Raw genomic sequence first — 22,606 nt, 5'->3', positions numbered from 1 at the left:
CTGTCGACGCCAGCCAGCCCGCCAGCCCATCATCCCATCCCATCCCCACCAGCACACTTCCTCTCAGGCCCGACAGGCAACCAGATCTCCCAAACACCCTCCAGACTTGTTGAATTTGGGCCGACCGGGGAACTGCAACCATGTCTCGAAGATACGATTCCCGAGTAAGTCTGCCCCCGGAGCTTAGCTGAGCTGCAACATGCACCCTTTTGGAGGACGAGTCGTCTCTTGTTGCCCCGTTGCTGACACCTGGCCCAGACAACCATCTTCTCGCCGGAAGGCCGTCTCTACCAGGTCGAGTACGCCCTCGAGGCCATCTCCCACGCCGGAACTGCTATTGGCATCCTGGCCAAGGATGGCATCGTCCTGGCTGCCGAGCGCAAGGTGACGTCGAAGCTGCTCGAGCAGGACACGTCCGCCGAGAAGCTGTACATCTTGAACGAGTTCGTCCCCTCCGTCCCCTCCGTCCCCTCCGTCCTCTCCGTCCTCTCCTCCTTCCTACCCACAGTCCTGCACCCAGCCGCTTCTGCGTGTGCGTGCCTGTCTGGTGAACCGCATGCTGACCGTGCGGCACATGGCCCAACAGCAACATGATCTGCGCCGTGGCGGGAATGACCGCCGACGCCAACATCCTCATCAACTACGCCCGACAAGCAGCCCAGCGCTACCTCCTGACCTACAACGAGGACATCCCCTGCGAGCAGCTGGTGCGCCGGCTGTGCGACCTGAAGCAGGGCTACACACAACACGGCGGGCTGCGGCCCTTTGGCGTGTCGTTCATCTACGCGGGCTGGGACCCCCAGCGCCAGTTCCAGCTGTACCTGTCGAACCCGTCGGGCAACTACGGCGGCTGGAAGGCCACGAGCGCGGGGGCCAACAACGCCAGCGCGTCGAGCCTGCTCAAGCAGGACTACAAGGAGGACTGCACGCTGGAGGAGGCGTGCGGCACGGCGGTCAAGGTGCTGAGCAAGACGATGGACTCGACCAAGCTGAGCAGCGAGAAGATCGAGTTTGCGACGGTGGGGCAGACCAAGGACGGCAAGATCTACCACCGGCTGTGGGATGCCGACGAGATCGACGCGCTGCTCAAGAAACACGACCTGGCCAAGGAGGAGACCACGGAGGACAGGTGAAGGGAAGAGCGGCGGGGGGGGGGGGACGAGACCAACTACTACATCATGACCAATAGATGAATGACCTGGACCTGGGAGATGGAACTACATAATGCCCGTGTATCAATAGACGTCGGTGACCGCACTGAACCCGGGCCCCATGTGTGATGGGCTTTGCCAATGCTGGACAAAAGATACTACCAGATGTTTTAGCAGCCTGTGCTGATACGATTTCTCGATACGTTTTCAGCCCCAACCACCCACGTGGGGAGATCCACATATATGTACACCTGTTTGTTTGTTTGTTTGTTGCTTTAGCTCGGCTATAGGAGAAGATGCAGTGTCAGCCGGAGGGGTCTCAGTGTCTGGCCGGGAGAGGGCCCAGCTCTATGCCTACATTGTTCCCGCCCGCGCCACCGCCGCCGCCGCCACCACCCTCCTCCTCGTCCCTGAGCCGCCCGTACAGCGGCAGGCCGCCGCCCCGCCCATCACCACCATCGTCCCCCGCGGGATCCGGGTAGGGCTCGTGGCAGCGGCGGCTGCTCAGGTGCGGCCAGTACCGCCTGTAGCTCCAGTAGGCGACGACGTAGCCCAGCAGCGCGCCGGTGCACACGTCGTACACGTCGTGGCGGTAGTCCTGGCAGCGGCTGATGGCGATCATGGCGGCGCCCAGCAGGGGGCCCAGGCACAGCAGGGCGCGTACCAGGTCGCCGCGGGCATACACCGCCCTCTCGTTGTCGTCGTCGCCGCCGTCGGCCCCCACCGTGCTGCTCCTCACCCTCCCGTTGCTGCCATTCTTCCTGCTGCCGCCGCCAGCGCCGCCAACCACAAACAGGCGCACCTGCCCGGCCAGGAACAGGCTCAGGTAGCCCAGCCCCGCAAAGCTGAAGCTGCTGTGGCCGCTGGGGAAGCTGCGCCAGCCGTCGTGGAGCACGTGGTGGCGGGCCTCGGTGCAGACCTCGACGCCGACGAGCGTGTTCTCGGGCGTCCCGGGCGCCGGTTTGCACCGCGCGACGAGGTCGGGCCGCGGGCGGCCGACGGTGTTCTTGACGGTGTCGGTCAGGAAGCTCGTCAGGATGAGGGCGATGGCGAGGCCCAGGACGGCGACGTGGTGCTTGTGCCGCGGGGCCCCCGAGAGGGCGTTTGTCAGGAGGATGGCTGCCAGTGGCACGGCGGCGGCGTAGACTATGTTCAGGGTCACTGGGACGCGCTCCCTCTCGGCGTGGGGGAAGGAGATTGCCAGGTCGTTGATGTAGAAGAGGCGGTGGAAGGGCTCGACGAGGAGGGCGATCTGTTGGCGGGGGAAAGGGGGTCAGATGTGGTTAGCTTCTTGGGTTGGGCTGATCGCATTGCGTTGCATGGCTTGTCTTGTGTTGACGATGGGCGGCGCGGGACTGACCAGTGCGTATGCGACGAGCAGGAGGGCGAAGCCGACGTAGTCTGGTGCGTAGGAACGCTGTGGGTTGGGTCGTTGTTAGCCTGCTGATTGCATTCAAGTTCTGCGTTGACCACAAACGACAGACACAGACAGACAGACAGACAGACAAACAAACAAACAAACATACCGTCCAGAACCGGGCGAGGGACGACATCGATGCTGCGTCCGAGGACTGTGCTGTGGGGTGTCGCGGTGGTGCCAGCACACTTAGTCACCGTCTTCGAGCTCCCTTGAACAGTCTTCGAAGCATCTTCTGGTGTTCGCTGGTCGCTGGCCGCTTGGTCTCGTGAGCAAGGTAGTCTAAGGAGCTGTCTGGTGTTACCGAGCACACGTGCGTCATTTCAGCTCGGGGGGGCCCCGCTGGCTGGTCCCCTAATTAAGGCTAATTTCCAGTCTAGGCCCGAAGGGAGGAAGGGTAGAGGCGCTACACTAGATGGTGCTGAGAGGTCGGGCAATCGTGTAGGGGCTAGGTGAATAACCCACCTGGGATGAACCGTGTGGGGACCTGCGTATGCATCTATGCGAACTTCATCTCTCTTCTATCCTGATCTCTTGCTCCATCCCACTCTACCAGGCCTGTCACTGGCCGATGCACCTTTGGGAAGTTCCTCTCAGTCTCATGACGTTTTACTCTTGCGGCTCACACACTAATTGATCATTTACACAGAACAAAATCTCGCCATGGATGCCAGCTGGGTGCAGTTGAAATAGGAATCCCAACACATGCGTCTGGCCGATAATGCATCCATCACCTGTCCCTAAGTGCACCAAGCCATATCTGATGTGTCTTTATAAAACTGCTACAGACTTGGTGACCCGGGGATGCAGCTCTTACACGTCCACAACTTTTGACCGTATTATCACATATTTCATTTGATCCTGGCATTGCGAGACTTATTATACCATGTCCCAGCTAAATGAGGCTGCACGATGAGTACATGGGATTCACTGAATCCACTCGATGGCACATGTGCCAGCCTTGTTCAGTACAGATTTGCGCCACTGTCTGCACTGGCCTGTCCAGTGGGATCTGATTACATGTGACGTTGCTGAGAGCTTGTTCTACATATAATACACCTCCTGATATCTGATAAAGGGGATTCCTCTGCGAGACGGGGTGGCTGTCCACCCTCACGGCCGCCGTCACGTACATGCTCTACCGCCATCAATGATGGCTTCCCGTGCCCCTCAAGGGCCTTGGTACAAGTTTCCCACACATGTAGCGGCCGGGATACTACCTGGGTACATGGGCTCAGTCGCACTGTAGCTCAAGTGGGCTCGTCTGATCGTAATGACCCCTGCCGTGACTCTGGCGTGTCGGCTTTGGCGTGCGTGTCGGCTTTGACGTGCGCGTCGGCTTTGGCGGGCGTGTCGGCTTTGGCGGGCGCGTCGGGTGAGCCTTGTTGCTCTTGGTTCTTGGTCTTCGGAGCCTTGTGCGCACCCAGAATCCTACGTGGTCTTGGCCGCCTCGTGTTCGGAGGTGTGTTCGTTGCCCGCTGTTCCACCTCACCCGTTGGCTCTGCTAGTTCCAACCTGGCGCCAGCCGCCACGCGCCTCGTGGACGGTCGGATGGGATCCCAATCTTGGGGCCAGAGGGGAGAGGGCCTCATCCTCTGGTCGAGCCGCAGAACGAGGAATTCCATGTCGTCACTGGTCGGGGACTTGAGGATGTATACGGGCGATTCCCCCTTCCATGGCTTCAAGTGTCTTGCGCCGTCGAAGATGGTCCGGTAGCGGCTGGCGAGGTTCATGCCGCCCCGGGCTTGTGCGTCCTCGGCGTAGAGGGACTCGTACGAGTCGTCCCACTCGGCCATCCGGGCCATGGAGATCTCGGTTATCACCCCGTCCTGGCTATCGCGCATGACCTTGTAGACCGACAAGAGGGGCTGGGAGGGCAGGAACTTGGGCGCGGTCGCGGCCAGCCTCCTCTCGAGGGTCCAGACCCGGCGCCACTCCCCGGCCAGCCGGGCTGCCCTCAGCTCGCCGGCCATGTCGTACGCGGCGGCCTCGAACGGCCCCCGGTACTCCTGGAGCAGGTCGCGCATGGCGTCCTCGTGCACCCGCAGTGCCTTCTGTACGCACCTGGCCCGGCTGGACAAGACCTGCCTGCGCGCCTTTTCCGTGTTGGAGGCGACGGACTCGAGGTAGCAGCCGATGGCGCGGCTCTCGTACATCAGCTGCTGCCACCGCGCGTACCAGCGGCCGAGGGCGTGGGTGCGCAGCGTGGCCGGGTCGTTGGTGTTACCGCTGGGCACCCGGCGCTGGGCCACGTCCTCGGCGACGGCGGACAGGACCGGCGCCAGCTTGTCGGACACGTAGGAGAGGCGGATGGCGGCGCGGTTCAGGACGTCCTCCAGTGAACGCTCCGGCTCAGACGAGGGCGGACGCTCAGCAGGCCCTGCTTCTGGGGCCGCCGTGTCGCCCGCGGCGGCGGCGACGTACTGGTCTGTCCCCAGCATGGCCCGGGCACGGGCGATGGCCCGGCGGAGGCCCCACCTGGGGTAGGAGGTGGCCCGGCCGAGGAGGTCCACGTAGCTCATGGGCTCTGGCTCGTACGCGTGGGCCATGTAGGGAGACCGCGATCCTTTGCTGGGCCGCCTGATACGAGATGAACTGTTGTGTTGTCCTCGGTCCTCATCCCCATATCGGCTCCCCTCTTCTGGGGGCGTCGTCGTTGTTGTTGTTGGTGATGATGATGATGAAGATGACGTCGTCGTCGACGTCGTCGTCGTCCCCAAACACCGTGCTCGAGCTCGAAAGGCAGAGCCCACCGTTGCCGTGGCCCTCGGCCACTGGAGCTTGAATCTGGTTGCAAGCATGTTGGCCGTTCCAGATGTCATCAGTCAGGGCAGCACGTGCCGCCAGGGCCTTTGTGAGATGGGTTTTGTACGGTGACGGAGTCGAGTGTTGTGGTCAGGTTATGGAGTAGGTACTTAGGTACCTGGCCAGGTTTTAGGCATGGGTAGCTCGACGGTGGGGGTGCCAGGGTTTGGCGCTGCCAGGGGACCCCCTGGCCCAATGGACCAGCTCTAGAACTAACAGAGCTGTATCAACGCGAATCGACAGGAACTTGGCTTCAAACATAGATTTCTTTTTTTAAACCCTTTGAGCATGTTCAATTTTTATGTTCTCTTATTTTCATATCATCTACTTCCACACTCACACCTTTTCAGTACTTTCCAAGTCCTCGGGCTGGTTCCCCTTCTCTTTTATTTCTGTTTAGGATGTTGAGACGGTCCTCACGATCGATTGCGGGGGCTCAGATTGTCTGTGAGGAATTTTTGATTGAAAGCTGTGCGAAGAGGTTCGAGAGAGTGACCCGGATCATGGATACCTTGGCTCTAGATGTACGGCTCCCAGCACATCACTGTGCAGACAAAGCGAGCTTTATGCCCGCCGCATGCGAGGTTGGCGGCTCATGTGCATCGTTGCCAGATGAGGTCGTACATCAGGGACCGATAAGTGCCAGAATTTGTAGCTGAAATACATCACACGACTATACTCTAGCGAAAAGCTCGCATCGTGACAAAAGCTCCGCTGGCGGGCCAACGTCAGCAATTTGTCCATTATCCAGGACCACCACGCGATCATATTCCATCACAGCCTCAAGCTTATGATTTATAGCAATCAGGGTCCTTTTCCGGAGATGGGTTTTCAGCAGTGACTCTATCTTTTTCTCAGTCCTCTTATCGGTACTGTGTGCCGATGGCAAGTTGTCAGTACTGATAAATTGTTGCAACACAATGTGCCGTAGACGATGGGACGACTTGACTTACCTGCTCGTAATCTCATCCAACAGGACGATCCTATTTTCGCTTCCCGGTGCTCCGATACCTCTCTCATTCTCCAGTATCACGCGAGCCACGCTCAACAGTTGCTCCTCACCATCTGAGAACCTACAATCCCCTCTTTGGGCAGCCAGGCCACCGGGAATATTGCGTAGCGCATCCAGGATGCCACATTCAAGCAACACGGCCTCGATCTTCTGATCTGAAAATGCGTCATGCGGGTCCAGTTCCTTGCGGAGGGTGCTAAAGCTCTCAAGCCTGTCTTGCGATATGACGAGAAAGCTGCTACGCAGCGCCTCCAGGGACATGGTAGCGTGGTCCACGCCGTCGACGAAGATGGATCCAACGGGGATATTCACCATGCGCAGCAGCGCCAGGTGCAGCGTCGACTTTCCCGAGCCTGTTCTCCCGCACAGCGCAATGCGCTCGCCCGGCTGGATATCCAAATTAACGCCTCGCAGGCTCCATTCCGCCTTTGAGTCTGCGGTCTCCACGCCTGCGCCAGCGCTGTACGTCGCCCAAACATTCTCAAACTTGATGGCACCGCGACCACCTGCACAGCGGCCAGTCGGGCCTGCTGTCAGGAGCGGACCATCCTCGACCGGCGTCTGGCGCTGGAGTAGCTCGATGCGGGCAATGGCTCCCATCGAAGTCTCAAGCCCGGTCCACGCGAGAATTAATTGCGTCAGCGTCTCCCCGAGCGTCACGGCGTTGAGGAATGCCACGCCCATAGCACCGGCGCTCACCGTCCTGGACATTTTGAGTGCGACGGAGGCGCCGAGCACCGCGACCACGGTACCCGCGACTACCAGGCCGAGCACGACCTGAAGCCAGCGCTGTATCGAATACAGCAGGTAAAGGGGCTCCTGGGACCGGTCCAGCTTCTCGAGGAACCGAGACATCGTAATGTCAGACCAGCCGTGAGCGCGTATGGTGGAGAGCCCAGCGCCGGAGGCCGTCTCCCCTATCTTGGTGATAAGGCCCGCCTTTGCCTCTAGCTCCTGGAGCCGCAGCTGTTTCGACGTCCGGAGGTAGAAGTGTTGCACTATATACAACACTACCAGCAGCACGGGGACGGCGCTCAGCGTTGGGAGTGATGCGACATTGATCAGGACGACCTGGATCAGCGCTGTGAATAATTCGGACGACGTGTTGAAGAGGTCTATGGGCAGCTGCATGTCGACGAACATGAGGTCCTGGCTGAAATGATTCAGTATCTTGCCCGTGTCGACCTGGCTCATGACGTGAAATTGCGCTCTGAGGACCGTGGTGGCCAGTTGGCTGTGGAGGTGCTTGCCAGACCTGGTGATGACGTTGAACTGCTGATGATATACCCAGGCGGACAGTACTATGAGCGCAATAAACCCCAGGGCCGCGTATATTCCCAACCAGTATCCTAGCCGGTCGGCGCCTGCGGCGGGGGCATCTGACCACCATTGAACCCAAATGTCTGGAGAGACCAACGGCGTCAACTTTAGCACAAAGCCTTGACAGGAAAATTGAATTCCATCAGACACCTCATTCGCTGGGGTCACTTACCAGGAAACTTGAAACTGACTGACCAGGCCATGGCGCCAAAGAGGAATATGGTCGTGTGAATCAAGCCCACAGACTTGAAATACGTCCTATACACGGCTCTGTCCCCTAAAGTTTGCTTTGCCGCCTGCCTGTCCATACTGATGAGCGGTGCTTGAAGTTTATTCACCACTTGATTCGGCTTGTCGCCGCTTGGAGACACTCGGGAATGCGCCCCTTCAAATGAAACAGCCTTGGAATCGTCGACAGATTGTCCCTCAATGAGAGTGACCGGAGCCAACCCCTTTGACAAGCCTAAGTCTGCGATTTGCAAGATATGGCCCGTGTTATCAATGCGGTATACTTCGTCTGCGAGGCTGGCAATGTATTCTGTCAAGACGATTGTTAGCATCGTTGCCGGAGGGCCTGGGGCAAAGATGAGGAAATGTAATACCATCGTGAGTGGTATAGATAATTGTTTTCTCCGTATTTGCTAGAGGTTGCCCGAGCAGTGTGTTGGCTATGTGCTGTCTCGTTCTCTGGTCCAATGCACTGAAAACATCGTCGAGAATCAAAATGTCACTTTTAGTCGATAGGGCTCTCGCGAGTGCCTGAATAGGTATCAGTGGCATTTCAATCGGGTAGAATACTTGCAAACTCACCAGTCTCTGGCGCTGCCCACCACTAAGCTTGACGCCGCCACTGCCAACAGATTCAGAGGCGAACGTCGGCAGCTTGACGACATCCTCCAAAGCGCAATCCGATACAAGATCTCGATAAACCTTTGAGTCGCTCGGTTCCCCTCCATATTGCGTCAGATTCTGTTCAGCAGAGACGTTCTCAAGCCATGCAGTCTGGCTACAGTAGGCGGTAGTAGTGGACGGGACTACCGTTATCTGACCATGAGTTTTGTGGGCTTCGCCGATGAGACCCTTAAGGAAGAGCGTCTTTCCCGTCCCCACCGAGCCAACTATGGCAACTCTCGTCCCTCTCTTAATGCGGAGACTGATATTCTTCAAGGCTGGGTTGCTCTCAGCGTCCCATCCGAAGGAAACCTCCCGAAGCGACATGATTGGTGAATCACCCGCTCCAGATGTCTCATCCACCTTCATTTCCTCCCTATATTCTTTCCGTTCTTCCAGTAGCAGAAACTTGTGAAGCCGATGGAAGCATCCCTGGGCACCGCCGAGTTGAGGGACGACTTGGAAGAGACGAACCAACGGCGCAGATAGCAGCGTGACAATAACCAAGGATGTAAAGACTTTGGATACGCCGAACTCATATCCATTGCTCGCAGTAGCGATATAGACACCGAACAAGAGGGGAGGAGACAGTGTCAATGGGCAGTATGCTGTGGACGAGATGTTATCAGCCGAACTGGTGTCCCGATAGATGCCAATTCCAGGTAACTTACACAGGAAGTTACTTATCAACATGAACCAACGGAACGAAGTTGAGTCTTTAATTTCGCGTTCCCGATTATCCTTCAGGGCTTGGTAAGCCACACCATCCTGGGAAGTCATCTTGATTCCCTTCAAACTGTCGAGCACCTGCTTGGTGACTTTCAATCGTTTTTGGGTAGCAGCTAGCCATTTCTGTTGGCTGCCCCCGGTTCTCTTTATAATCTGAAGAGAAAGAAGGCCGGAAGCTTATGTGAAATGTCAGATGTTGCGATGTTTTGTCTCAGCTGGGAGCCACTCACCTCCAGCAAGCCCGAGCATGACGAAACAAGACGGCCCAAGTTGCCTGTACAGCAACCAAGTCGCCAACCCAGTCTCGATGACACCAGCCCATATCTCATGCCCACGCGCAATGGCAGACATGATGCGCTGGAGGTCATCAACCATCAAAGTAGTAGCCATCGCCTGAACCTCGTCACCTTCGGGCACCCTCAGCAGCTTGTCGAATATTGCGGTGGCGAGCCCGGCGCGGACCATGACGGCACAGCGATATGCTTGGTGCCAATACCAGCCCGTCGCGGCAGCGATGCCGACGTAGCACAGGAACGCCGCGCCTATAAGTCCGTATCCGTGGCTCGCGGGGGTAGGGTCATCCGCCTGAAGGTATGTTAGTGCCGCGCTGGCGAGGAAAGGCTGTGTGAAAGTGAAGGCGGTCACAGCAAGCCGTGCAGCAATAGGACCGAGCCAGGTGCGACCCAGGGTGGTAAATGTGAGCACTATAAGACCGTTCCCCGTGGGAAGGTCTACTTGCTTCAAGTTGCTGGCGTTTCTTCCGTAGCGATCGTTGATACCTCGAAATGTCAGTCGCAAGTGCGTGGTGAGCAAGCGGTCGTCAATAGGGCCAAGGTCTTCGGGGTGTATCAATCCACGATAACCGCGTGTCATCAACCCATTCAGCCAGTAGAAAAGAGTACGGCTGATGGGTCCGGCCAGACTCTCGACGGCTATCTTTTCATCCTGTGCCAGCAAAAGCCCCTTCTTGCTCAGAGTCTCAAGGTATAGAACAACAAGTCTTATCCCAACGCCCGCGGATAGTGCAGCCGCCAGAGCCGCCTCTCCGCTTAGCCAATACGTACGGGTTCGTACGGCCTCGAAAAGACAGGTCAGGGAGAGGAACGAAATCAGGAGGGCAGATGGGCGCAGGGATTTCAGGTGCTCGAAATGAGCAACCACGGGGATGAGGAGGCTTGCCACGAGCGAGACGACGGCGCTCGCGACCGAGGCGGTTGTCTTATTGGCGAGAGACGCTTGTACGGCTAGAATCGCGATATGCACAGCTGCCAGTGCGATCGCGGAGGCGAGTTTCAGTACCCGTAGTCGGCCGGGGCGTACTACCAGTGGGCGACCCTGTCGCAGAACCAGAATGGCACAGGCAGTTGTGATAAAGACGCATGCTGGGATTATCACGAGTACCACTTCTTCAAAGAAGACTGTGAAGTCAAACACCCGGCGACATGAGGACACGGACGGTCCAAATTGTTTATCCGCTGCAAAGCTGCACTGGATGGTGTCCATTTGGCGTTTGCGACAGGATTAGTTTGGCTGTGGTTGTATGGGGACATTTGCAGCTACGACGAAATGGTATAAATTAATGGTGGGAGGTCCCTCCTACTTGTAGCGGCTGAGGATTTCGATGTGGTGGTGTGGTTGTTGGTGGGAAGAGATAAGTCTGGGAGATGCCGAAGTGATAACACCCTGATGACTAGGTACTGTCCCTGGATGCTGAAAGTGTTCACTGTTGTAACGGATCCGGTATGGTTCTGCCTGTGTCTGCCAACCCCTACCAACGCTTATCCCCAAATTGCACTGTCAGAGGTGTAAGTAGTCCCCTTTACACAAGACCCAAGATACGAAATACGAGCCGTAAACTGTTTCGGATATTGCCCCTTGCGGCTGAGCACAAACACCCATTTACTAATTTGAGTGAAGGCGTTTGCCATTTAACTATCATGCGCTCTTTTTCAAACCGTGCGAGCCAGATGTCCATGTTTACGACATCATCCCAACCCCCTTCTAGATTTTGCATACTGGCCGTAACAGCGTCGATCATCCCCTGCAACATAATACCTTTCTTTAGGTCTGTCATAGAAATGACCTCGTCCAAATCGCCTTGGAACATCCGCGACTTGAGCACCGTTCTCACTTTCATCTTGGCGTCGATTTGTTCAGGCGAAGGTGTGGCCATCTGCTCTTTTGCTCGTGCTCAACCGGCGTTCGCATCAAGCGCAGAAAGGTGGTTTTCCCGGTTGATATGCTCGAAGGAGTAACGAAGGCAAGCTGATAGCTCTTGAAATGAAAGACCGCTCATTTTCCCTAGGTATCAATTGATGTGATTGCTAGAACAAAAGAGGCCGACCACCAGAATGAGCACATGAAATGTAGGTTAGACACGAGAAAAGAACGGCGAGTATTGCATGTGTAACTACTCCAATACCTGGGCCACTGGATACCTACCGAGGCGACACAGAGGAGACAGAAGCAAACAGGCACGGGCATATCACAAATCGCAGTGGGTCCTACTGGTATCTTGGAAACGTAACCCAGTTATCACTGCAGCATGGATTGTGAGGCAACAGACGCGTATGTCGGGCAAGCTTCTCATACTGAAAAGGAAGGAGGAATCAAGCGATGTCTCCAATTTGATGCAGCTTAGTGGCACGGCAACACGGGTACTTTTGTAGGCTGCCAGTAGTTCCAACCAGGGTCCCGCTCGGAACACCAAAAACCAACGGCACTCTCCCCGCCTCTTCCGTCACGGCCCGGGCTTCAGATAAGCTTTTGCTACCGTAGTCGAGCATGTTCCTCCGCTCCCGAAGCTTGGGTGAACGCCAACAGCCGGACTACACAGTCACCGCATACGACCAGCACCAATGCCTACATCCAGCACCAATTCCTACAGGACCATCGCGATACATGGTGGCAAACAATAAATATTTCACACAAAATCTAGTTACTTCCCACTACCGTTTCTAATCTGAGATTGCGCGGGACGAAACAGCCCTTGGATGACTTTGAAACGCATTGCCGTATTACAACAAAAGACCCAAAAAGAAACAAATAAGGATTTGAGGACGACGAGGATGGTTCAATGGTTGTGAGACATACGTAAAGATTATTAAATTACAAGTTATCAGAGATGTATGCTATTTCTCGGTATCTATAAAGCGCAACATGAGTCTAGGCAGTACTGTAGTGCTTTCGCCATGAGCGAACCTGTAGCAACGAGTCTATCGTAGGAGGGGAAGCATGATTCAGACACCAAACCAAAGATATTACAGACGTACAAAACAAACTGTAATAAATCCGCACGCAAAAAAACCAGCCACCAGCGCGAATGGTATGCCAGTCCACTCGGTCCCAAGACTGAGACCCCAACGAAAGGAAAGAGCCAGCAGAGGCCCTGCTATAAGTCCTCCAACCGTTTGTGTGATGGCGAGAGTAGTATAGAGCAATCCTGCTTCATCCTGTCGTACAAAGCTCGTAGCAAGGCTCCGTGCGGCTGGTGAGAAGCCGGAGCCGAAGGCAAAAACAGCAATGCCCAGTGCTACCAGAGGCATAATAGGGGCTGCGGAAATGACTAGTGAGCCGATGGCAAACAAGGCGACAGAGAGGCGACTGATGAGAAGATCTTTGCTCTGTGGGGTTGGGCTGAATTTGAAGGAGACCTTGTGCAGGGCTGGAAAGCCGACAATGAGCAGCGCAAAGTCGATGACGGCTCGGAGTGTGAGGAACACACTAGCCTGGATAGAAGAACGATAGAATGGTTAGTAAAGCCGTGGTTTCGACCCGTGGAAGTGTTCAAGCACGAATGCGGCCGAGCACATACCTTTTCGTAGGTCCAACCAAATCTTTGTCTGATGTACTGCAAGAGAAATTGCATTGACTGCCGTCCAAGTGAAGAGACGAAGAATGCCAGCAAGACAGAAATCACGTTGCGCTTGAGAAGAGGTCTGAATTTCGATATCGCCGCCGATATCGACGACGGCCTCTTCGTGGAGGTCGGAAGACTTTCGTCCGTGCCTGAATCAGACTCGCAAGCAGATGTCGTTCCATTTGGCGTAGTTTGCGGCGACGTCTTCGATCTTTGGAGCGTTTCAGGCAGGAAGAGTATTGGTATCATGCCAGAGATCAGGGTGAGAAGGCTGTAGAGAAGATACGGTATCCACGGGTTCCATATCGACATGAGCAAGGCGCTTAAAGGTGTGGCTATAATCTCCCCAACGCGTTCGCAAGCAGTGAGAATAAAAAACAGCCTTGCCCGCTGATCCGGCAAAGCAACATCGGCGATAACGAGAAAGATCAAAGAGCTAGCAACAGCGTCGCCTCCGCCCACGAATGTAGCAAGTGAAGACAACCAGATTAAGTGCGGTGGGAAAATATCAGATCGCCAAAGAACGATTTTTGAAATGGCATCCTGCAAAAGGGCCCCTACTAAAACCAGGACAAACAGTGGACGACGGCCGTAGCGGTCGGCTAAAATACCAAAACTGCTACGCGTTAGCTACATACTATAGATGCCCGGTTGACATATAATAGAAAAGTTCGCAGTCAGGGAGCGGGTTAGCCAACGCGAGGATGTTGCTACATACGGGATAGCGGCGAAGAGGCCTGGTAGACGGTTGAATGTGTTGAGCAACTGGTTGATTGTTGCAAGTTCGGCCTGGACGGGCGCAGCCGTGCAATCTGGGGCGGCATCGTGCTGCTGGTAATAGCGGCGGCATATGTTGCTCTCAAGGATGCTGGTCTGTGGCGCGTCCAGGAAGCAGGCTCCAAAGTCTCCCAGGAGGACTATGGCGAAGCTGATGGCGACAACGCGTCGGCGGTGCTTCTGCTCGAGCAGCTTGTGGTCGTCGTTGCTGGGGCCCAGCAACGGCGTCTCTTCTTCGTTGGTAGTGGACATTGCACTGATCTCAATGGAGAGACTGAATGCAGCCGTCAAGACTTGACTGGAAAGTATAGAGACGGTGCCCGGAACTTTAGAGTTGAGGTCGAGTGAGGTGCCACGTGACTCCCGCGTCTTTTGGGCTGAGTTGGTGAGGCAGTGATGCCAAGTGAAGGCGTCTTGGGGTGTGCTGAGGACAATCGACTGGACAGAGAATGTGGTGGAGAGGAAGTACAGATTACCGCATGAGGTCGCTCAACCGTGCACAGTTTCACCGATGCGCCTTTAATTATTCACTGGCTGGAAAAACCCTGGAACCAACAAGCAGCCGTTATCCGACTTTCTTTTAGGAAGGTGTAAGCACTTGTGAATTATCAAGATTAAGAACAGAGTTAGCAGTTCCCTAAGGTCCCTAATGGCTATCTGTTGGTTGCCAGTGTGCGCGTCCCGACTGGGGTCATAATAACACCAGACCGAAGACGTCCGGAAATACAACGGCAACACGCAATCTAGAACTTACACGCGGGTCAGACCCTCGGTTGCCCCCTACAGAGTACACATTTGTAACAAAATGATACAATCCCTTGAAGGATATGTAGGCAGAACGCCGTTATTGTCTGCAACTAATAAAATCAATCTGGGTATCATAGCGCATTTATCAAGCACGAGGTGGAATCCTATCATTCCTCTGGTCCCATCCCTAGGAATATTATATTTCAAGGTGTTCCATGACCGCTCCAGTTCTGGGCTACGACAGAACCTCCACGACACCCTTCTTATAGTACACAACAATCGAGTGCCCATCGGCAGCTCCTTTAGAGGGAATCACGCCCACCTTCACTTCTGTGTTTAGGTCCGGGTTGTGCCGAGGCGCCCACGGTGTCTTGGTCTCTAGGGTAGGGTGTACTGGGGACTTTGACGGGAAACAAAGTATACCCTCGGTCCCGATGATCTGCTCGGAAACTTCGACTTTGCGATGGGATAAGAACCCGCTTTTTGTGGCTCCGACCAGAAGCATGGAGTCATTTATGGTGCATGCGGCCCAAGCGTTATATCCGTGAAGGTTGTGTGAGTACTTCTGAGGGGTTAATCTGTCTGAGCCAGTCGACGAGGAATATTTTCTTGACGTTGACGAGCTGCTCCATCGGGGCTGGTCAATATTTCCCAGAAAGAAACGGGTTGGTGTTGGTCCAACTGCGACTGCGCACTCATGCTGTCTATCGAATGGGAGGACCATGGCTTTGTGTTCGCTGAATGCATCCTGTGCCTCTTTTAGTCGCGGCCTCTGCGCCTTTCCCGCCCCCCCCCCCCAGTGCGGCTAATATGGGGGCGAATTTTCTGGGCTTACCTTGAATTTTCCACGGAAGATCTCCTCATAGACCCCATGGCCCCCTTGCTCGAATTTATAAGCGAAGAGAACCCCGTAGATGTTCTGGTGGCCCCAGGCGTATAGTACGGAGCCCGAGTCGTCGAAGGAAATATCTACAAATTTCCCCACTGGCTCCTGCCAGAGCATGGTGATCTTCGAAAGCTCTTTTACAGCCGAGTCCCTGCGACCGTGTCAGCTTTCTGCGCGGCTTTTGTCGAGTCTTTGGGTTCCGAGGACCAACTTGGCGTCGAGAACCAGTATCTCGTGGTTTTGTATCACAGCAATGAATCCTTGCCTAGATACTGCCACCCTTCTAGTCACGTTGAAGTAGATGGTTCTGATCGCGGGCTGGTTATGAGACAGCGGCCCGTTCGATGTATCATACACACGTAACTAGGCACACCAGTCAACGAAATGACTTCCAAATACGGTTCTTGAATACCCACCACTGATTCCCGCCCGTGTGAAAGTCTTGAGCCCCAGATCACAACGTAGGGCTCTGCCACTTTGATGCCACGCCACATGTGATCGCTCTGCAGCGGTTCCCTTTCGAGGCAAGTTTCCGGGTCGCTGACAAGGAAGATATCGAGGCCCTTTTTCGTCAGATATACCAGCTTACTGCCGTCCAAGTCATAGTCGATGACATCACCCGACGATAATTTCAGCTCGAATAGATGGCTTTTCAGTGCTGGATTTGGCCCAAGAAATGTCGAAGTCTGCGGTGGCGTTGAGATATTTTCTGGTTCGTCTTCCAGGGGTTTCGGCCCAGGGCGTCTGGGCCCCATCTGTCCAAACTGCATATGATCTGTTGTATTATCCCTTGAGTGCCTGTGTAGATCCGTGATCCATTGGGAAAGTCTTGGGGCACTTGGTCTCGCGTGCGGGTTCACCTCCAATATGTTCTTCACACATTCTGCCCAGCATTTAAAACATACCCCAGATTCAGCTGGCTCTGTTTCGCGTCCGGAGCTGAATTCTTCCAACCACAGCGAGACCTCTCTTCTGACTGTGCATGGCAGACCGGTGGATGATCGCCTCATATGCTCCGGCGTATTGGTGTAAAAGAAGTCGTTCTTACATATCGCCCCGTTTATGGTAGTCCGGCTTCTTCGTCTGCTGTCAAATCTCTTCACCCCCAAAGCACCATCATGAGCAAATGCCAGAACCTCTGCAAGTATTGCCCCGAATGACCAGATATCACTGGTCCTTGCGCCGTGCTCAGAGCTGTTGCTATCATCTGATGACGGCTGGGGATGTTCGATCTCCGGTGCCTGGTACACGCCGGGAATTCGTTTCGGGGATGTCCGGATCGTATCTGCAAACTTCATGAAGTAATCTCCAGCCGAGCCTAGCTGCACTGTCGGGGAGCCTCGCAGGTGTTCGGCGCCAAACACTGATATTCCAAAGTCGGAAAGCTTCCAAGTGCCCACCACTTCTTCTCGCTGAGACGATTCGAAGATCAGAATATTTGACGGCTTCAGATCAAGGTGAGCGCACTTGATCTTCCAATCGTTTGCATTGGTTTTGAATCCGCTGTGAAGGAATTCCAAGGCTGAAGCCAGGTTCTTGGACTGCGCCAAGAGTGACATTCTCAATTGACTGGAATTCTTTATTGCCGCGGGGAACTTTTCAGCAAAATCATATATCTTGTGTGCAGAAGGCCCTCCAGCCATGTCGTACCCGCCAGCAAGGAATTGGGCAAGGTCACCGAGACTGGCATACGGTGACACGATGCTCACAATGCCGGTGTCGTCTTCCTGTCTCTGCTCTATGATAGCGTCGTGAATAGAAATATTCACGTTGGTCACGAGACTCTGTTTGAGCAGCTCCATGTTCTTAGCTTCTTCGACGACAAGCTGCCGCGCCGAGAATGATTTGACTATTCTCAATAAAGGTGCTGTCTTCGGGGTATCAGCTTCTGTTTCTGTGTGTTCGGTCGGGCAGACTGACTGGCTCCCAAGTTTCTGACGCTCGTATCTCGTTTTCTATATACTCTCTGGGGATCCTGTAAAGCTGCTCGATGTCAGGGTGATCTCGAAGAAGTCTTAAGCTGCACATGCGACCTACTCGTACTGTCCCATATTGACTGTTGTAGCTGTCGTCACCAAATCCGCCGTGGATCATGACACCCGAGTGAACATCGTCAGTGAGCTCGAACGGGAGGGGGATCCGGGGGTCGATCCTCTGCGGGGCCCACTTCTCAGTGGCGAATGTAATCTTCGCTGGCCTAAAGCGATACTGTTCTTTCCAGCTGTTTGCCTGCCTCGGCGAAAGGCCCATGTCGACGAGTTCCGCCTGTGACCTTGGCCCATCATCGTCCTTGAATTTCGGGACAGCGGACTCTGGATCCTGGAATAACACATCCCTACAAGCGAGGAAAAAGCGTGGTCGCACTTCAACCTTGACCAGGAAAGAGACGAACAAGAGGAGATCGGTGAATAGAGTTTCCCTTTGGCGTTCGCTCAAGTGCCCGAAGACAATGTCAAGTGGCCTTGGCTCTGAGGTCCAGATGCTTTCGAGGTCAGAACGGCAGAAAAAGGATTTATCTTCTGACCCGATACGTCCAGAGCGTCGTTCGAATCTAATCAGATCGTTTGAAAGGATATCGGTCAAGCAGTCGTCTATGCGTGTCTCCAAATCCCTACTATCGAAAGATGCTTGACCTGGTGTAGCTGGTGGTGGACTCATACTTGACGGCGGAATGTGACGGCGATGGATGCCTCAAGCCTACTCAAGGCACTTGAAACTGGCTCACGGCAACTGAGTTCTCACACTCGATGGAATAATGATGAGTCTTCATCTGTGGCATTGAATGTAGTCCAGACAAAGACAGCATGAAGCCGTCGATGATGAACGAGGCTGCACGTAACCTGGAGACCAAGGGCACCGTAGCAGTGAATGAAGTGAGGTCAGTGTGGGGAAACGGACAGGGAAAGGGATTCTGTTCAGCTCCCTTGGGGTGTTGACGCCGAGACATTTCGGGTGGCCATGTGTCTGATCCAGGTCTACTTGGGTACATGGCCGCCACAGGGCTAGTACACCGACAACAGCCCTCAGCTCTCAGCCTAAATGACTCCAATCAGCAAAGGAATCGACGCGGTCAGAAGGCAGATAAGCCACATGCTAATCACCTGCACGTGGATGTATGAGGCAATGGTGCATCAGGGCTTCTCTCCAATCTAACCCTTTTAATACCCCGGGCCAGTTGGCGCAGATCTGTGTAGGATTGTGGCCAGGCGGCCTCCTAAGCAGGCAGCTAGGTCATATTATCCCGGTAATTTGTCCTGGATCATCCAGCTGGCGTCTCCATTGGAGCTCCTGGGCGTGGGACATATTCCAGTCTGACGACCAAGTCTCGGGTATATTTTGTGCCCGCAAATGTACGCTGAGTAAGTATTGGTTCATGAATGCCCTGTCATATATTTTCCTCCCTAAATTCCGCCATGTAGAAGACTGTTCCAAACAGGGATGGAAGTATTGGAATGAGGCTACAAAAGGACGCATTTACAGCCTAGGGTCAGTTTCTGGTGCTACAGTATGCTGTTTAATGATCTCTAATCAATGCAAACTCCGCGTTTGCAATAAATTTCAGTGTTTCAAGAACAAATAGAAGCACCTCCTCTCAACTAGAAGCCCTAGCATGTCCTTCCTTCCCTGCCAACGACTGCAAACTGCATTGTTTGCTCAGACATCTCTAGATCTTTCAAAACCACTTGTTGATGACAAAAGTCCACCAGGAAGATCTTCTGAAGGCTGCTTCATTGCCTCAAACGCAGCATTTTCGACCTTTTTCAGCCTTTTCCGGCCCCGCATGTAGGCCCAGAAGAAGGTGGCGGCAGTCAAGGCTGTCAACCCAATCCAGAATGCCACAAATATGTATATGTCCCTGGCAACGGTGATCCGTCCCTTTCCCTCAACAAAGTCGAAGAAATTCATCCCGAATACAGACTGGATTTGCAAAACCGTTACAAACATGACCTTTAGTGTCACTAGGAACTTGGGCACTCACAGTGGCAAAGCTCCCTGGTAGATATATGGCCGAGACAATAGTGATGACCCGGATCACCTCTCCGCTATGAGCAGAGTTCTCAGCGATCTGTGTTAGCTTCTTGGTAACGCTGCTGGTCTCCTCCGTGAGGACCTTTATCTCTTGGACGAGCTTTGCCGTCTCCTCTTGGCTGTGTATTGTCAAAGTGCAACTGATCTGAATTTCATCAGGTTTTTTGATCGAAGAGAGCTCGAAAACATGGTTTGGGGTGACTTACAAGTTCAATCGTGTTGTCGATTCGACCTTTTAGGAGTTGAGAATTCTTGACACAGCTTTCGATGGTACCTTCAACCGACAAAAGTACGTGGACATCGTTGCTGTCCGTCTTGCTTTGTCTGCTTTGGCGTATAGATTGGATGACAGCAAGATTGCTCAGGCAATGTCCCGAGGCTAAATCCACGCGGTCTCTGAGGGACCTGAGCCTGCGAAGCCAAATATAGCTTTGCTTGCCAGCCTCTGTTACCTGGGCTACCTGGGCTTGGTTGCTCTACAGATCGGATTGTCAGTTTGTGCACATAAACCCGATCGGGACCTCACCTGACCTACCATTGTTGATATCTCATTTCCCCACGATCTCAGGTATGGCCGCCAGTGTTTGACATATGCTTGCAAGATGAGGCCGTGAATACTCTCTGGGTCCTGTGACACATATCGCAGTTGGTCATTCGGGTCATGGGTAGGCTTTTGCGCAAGTTGTCGGTACAATGCGCTTGATCTGCTGCAGTGTACCAATATGTAAAGATCGAAATCTGCCTCGTGCCGATGATATACCCCAAGGTGCCTGGAGGACCAGCGCTCGCTCACGTTTCTATTGTTAGGTTCGACATAGTTGAGCTTGTACGACAAGGTATCTGAACATGGCTCGTCAGAACCTGCTCCCTGCCCCCTGTTTCGTCAGACACACCGCGGCCTTATCACTCACATGTGCCGTTCGATCTTTTACATAACAGACCGTTTCCATCACAAGCTTCGGCAAACTGAGGACCGTTGCCGAAGGCAACCAGCGTGTGACAAAATTCTGAGTGGACTTCGTATGCCTCTAAAAGCCTTACAGTCCACGAGGCGCTGATGTCGAGGTTGCAAACTGTGTTTTGGCTGCTGATGGAGCTTTTGAAAATCGCGATAGAACTTAGCAACTCTGCTACTATTAAGGCGACCGTATGGGTCATACACACATGACCCGCGTTCCACGAAGCTTTGTAGTAGCCAGCAGACTCTGAAAGCTGCTCTCGTTGTCGACCTCGAGTTTTTTGATGGTGTCTGCCAAGTATCAGTCTTTCAAGTGGATTCTCGACAGCAATATACGTGTGAATGAAGTGAATTTGCTGTCGACCTTACCACCTCTGATGTCAGTTACTTGAAAGCATCCGCCTTTGGAGCAGAAGACGTCCTCACAGTCCAAGCCTTGCTCCTGAAGCAGCTGTTCGATAAGTTCTATGCCAATAGTACCCATTTGAGATTCATAAGAAGTCCAAAGATGATATTACCAGTCCACGGAGGTATGATGAAAGGGAACCTGAAGAAATTGAGACAGAGAACGGCCAATATCGGAGGTGTTGAGCACGCGCTCCCGAGGTTGCACAATGCTGACCACCCTCCTGTCTCCAATACTGCGCTATAAATCAGAGGGTGCCTTGGGATCTGCCATCCTGTCAGCGCCATATTTGCCCAGATGCCCTTGTCCACATAGCTACGCCCAGCTCATCCCCTGCGCCCCCTAGCCGCCCCAGAGCCCCCCAAACACAAGGAAACCCCGCATGCTACCTCCCCTCCTCTGCCCCTGTAGTCCTTCACCTAAGCAGTGGAAGCTCAAGTACGTCCCTACGGCTGCCGCAGTACCCATCAGTACTCGAGCCCGCGCTTATTAGCCCCCTAACCACTTGGGTATGGCCGTCGTGCTGCCTTCCTAATTTTTTTCCCTTCGCCGGATGATGTCTCTCGTCATCCTCCTTTGTGCATCTCGTTAGTAACCCGCCTCGATCGTACGATACAGGGCTCTTACATCAGTTGTTTCTGAAAGGGCAAGTTCATCAGTCATCAAGGCTCGGAAGAAGACAGGCTTGTGCCGTAACATACATCTGAAAGTTCTCTGGGACTGTCAAAATGCCACAGGTCGTTGGTATGCTGTCACTTCTGGTCAACTAGTGACTTGGTGGCCTCAAGCAAGAGTTCCGAGAATACCTCGATCTGAAAGTCATGTTCTTCGCCAAAGTGGCTCCTCAGGTAGTTTGCTAGGTCGTTAGCGGTGACAATGTACCGGCTGTACTGGCTTGGCACAACTATCTTGACCATGTTGGGCAGTTTGCAGAAGGACGATGTAGCGCAAAGAAAAAGGTCGATCTGTCGGGAAGGTTTATGAAAGTGGCTGGACCGGCTGCGGCGCTCTTCTAGTTATGAGAAGATCAATTCCAGGTTGTGACCCTTTTCAGCGTGTCGTCAATACAAGGCTTGCGTACTGCCCTTCCCGCTGCATGCCAGCTTTTCGTGAGGAGGAAAGTGAATAAATCTAGGTGTCACAATTCAGACATCCTAATACATCTGGATGCCTGGATCTTGACAGGGGAGGTTGGCCTTGTGCTTACACATAGTGGTTGCCTTGAGGGAAACAGATGCATCGATTTGTGTGCCGGCTGGGCTTGCATGGCCGTCCCCATGGCAGGAATTGAGGCGAGGGAGATGGCCCCCAAAGACCTCGGGACCGGGAGACAAGGAAACCTGGCAACAGGTCTTGCATTTCTGCACGGTGATGTGTTTCCGGCTGTGGCTGAGCCCACAGACAGCCGCTATTGGCGGTCTCTGACCAGCATCCCTCGAAGGAATTTGTCGGCTGTCTCGCTGGCCCCTGGTCTTGGTGTGGTACAAACTGCGCCTTGTCGCGCCCCAAATGCGACCTACATGGCGTTCATGGACATGATCAGCGAGACGGGACGAACTGCAGGCTCTCGAACAGCCACACCTGGGCACCCACAGCCGTTAGAGCATCAGCAGAGCCTC

General features: G+C 54.2%; 7 protein-coding genes across 7 annotated transcripts; 1 reads left to right on the top strand and 6 right to left on the bottom strand.

Moving 5' to 3' along the window:
• Positions 1-140: 140 nt before the first annotated feature.
• KVR01_011734 (proteasome core particle subunit alpha 3) lies at positions 141-1,133 on the top strand (the record flags this gene model as incomplete). Its single annotated transcript, XM_044794194.1, has 3 exons — positions 141-164; positions 259-443; positions 587-1,133. 3 exons carry the CDS (start codon positions 141-143, stop codon positions 1,131-1,133), a joined length of 756 nt encoding a protein of 251 aa, XP_044639443.1.
• A 293-nt stretch (positions 1,134-1,426) lies between these two features.
• KVR01_011789 (uncharacterized protein) lies at positions 1,427-2,704 on the bottom strand (the record flags this gene model as incomplete). Its single annotated transcript, XM_044791428.1, has 4 exons — positions 1,427-1,435; positions 1,510-2,403; positions 2,512-2,568; positions 2,678-2,704. The coding sequence occupies 4 exons, from the start codon at positions 2,702-2,704 to the stop codon at positions 1,427-1,429; spliced, it is 987 nt and encodes a 328-aa protein (XP_044639498.1).
• A 397-nt stretch (positions 2,705-3,101) lies between these two features.
• On the bottom strand, positions 3,102-5,455 carry KVR01_011701 (uncharacterized protein). The gene has a single exon (XM_044785051.1). It carries the CDS (start codon positions 5,388-5,390, stop codon positions 3,819-3,821), a length of 1,572 nt encoding a protein of 523 aa, XP_044639410.1. The 5' UTR covers positions 5,391-5,455; the 3' UTR covers positions 3,102-3,818.
• Positions 5,456-6,322: 867 nt separating this feature from the next.
• Positions 6,323-10,828, bottom strand: KVR01_011736 (uncharacterized protein; the record flags this gene model as incomplete). Its single annotated transcript, XM_044788397.1, has 5 exons — positions 6,323-7,788; positions 7,878-8,346; positions 8,516-9,204; positions 9,268-9,501; positions 9,556-10,828. The coding sequence occupies 5 exons, from the start codon at positions 10,826-10,828 to the stop codon at positions 6,323-6,325; spliced, it is 4,131 nt and encodes a 1,376-aa protein (XP_044639445.1).
• Positions 10,829-11,516: 688 nt separating this feature from the next.
• Positions 11,517-14,213, bottom strand: KVR01_011771 (uncharacterized protein; the record flags this gene model as incomplete). The annotated part of the gene is made up of 4 exons (XM_044790104.1): positions 11,517-11,567; positions 12,787-13,053; positions 13,140-13,800; positions 13,903-14,213. 4 exons carry the CDS (start codon positions 14,211-14,213, stop codon positions 11,517-11,519), a joined length of 1,290 nt encoding a protein of 429 aa, XP_044639480.1.
• Positions 14,214-14,800: 587 nt separating this feature from the next.
• KVR01_011508 (uncharacterized protein) lies at positions 14,801-18,592 on the bottom strand. The gene is made up of 6 exons (XM_044789522.1): positions 17,632-18,592; positions 17,515-17,577; positions 16,011-17,465; positions 15,806-15,957; positions 15,544-15,745; positions 14,801-15,456 (listed from the first exon to the last, which is right to left on the bottom strand). The coding sequence occupies exons 1-6, from the start codon at positions 18,250-18,252 to the stop codon at positions 14,944-14,946; spliced, it is 3,006 nt and encodes a 1,001-aa protein (XP_044639217.1). The 5' UTR covers positions 18,253-18,592; the 3' UTR covers positions 14,801-14,943.
• A 656-nt stretch (positions 18,593-19,248) lies between these two features.
• On the bottom strand, positions 19,249-21,065 carry KVR01_011620 (uncharacterized protein; the record flags this gene model as incomplete). Its single annotated transcript, XM_044783766.1, has 7 exons — positions 19,249-19,512; positions 19,574-19,768; positions 19,830-20,099; positions 20,159-20,463; positions 20,535-20,719; positions 20,788-20,872; positions 20,951-21,065. 7 exons carry the CDS (start codon positions 21,063-21,065, stop codon positions 19,249-19,251), a joined length of 1,419 nt encoding a protein of 472 aa, XP_044639329.1.
• Positions 21,066-22,606: the final 1,541 nt, after the last annotated feature.

Source organism: Diaporthe batatas (genome assembly GCF_019321695.1).
Source record: "Diaporthe batatas strain CRI 302-4 chromosome Unknown Contig00016, whole genome shotgun sequence".
NCBI lineage: Eukaryota > Fungi > Ascomycota > Sordariomycetes > Diaporthales > Diaporthaceae > Diaporthe > Diaporthe batatas.
The sequence above is the reverse complement of the archived record's forward strand: the minus strand, read 5'-3'. Positions and strand labels throughout refer to the sequence as shown.

Excerpts from the sequence above, each read along its gene's own strand:
- KVR01_011508 (XM_044789522.1), bottom strand. The coding sequence starts at position 18,252 with ATGAGTCCACCACCAGCTACACCAGGTCAAGCATCTTTCGATAGTAGG. Across the intron at positions 17,466-17,514 it reads CGTCAGAAACTTGGGAGCCA|ACAGCACCTTTATTGAGAAT; the intron begins GTCAGTCTGCCC and ends GATACCCCGAAG. Across the intron at positions 15,457-15,543 it reads TCTTCCGTGGAAAATTCAAG|GATGCATTCAGCGAACACAA; the intron begins GTAAGCCCAGAA and ends AAAGAGGCACAG.
- KVR01_011701 (XM_044785051.1), bottom strand. The coding sequence starts at position 5,390 with ATGACATCTGGAACGGCCAACATGCTTGCAACCAGATTCAAGCTCCAG.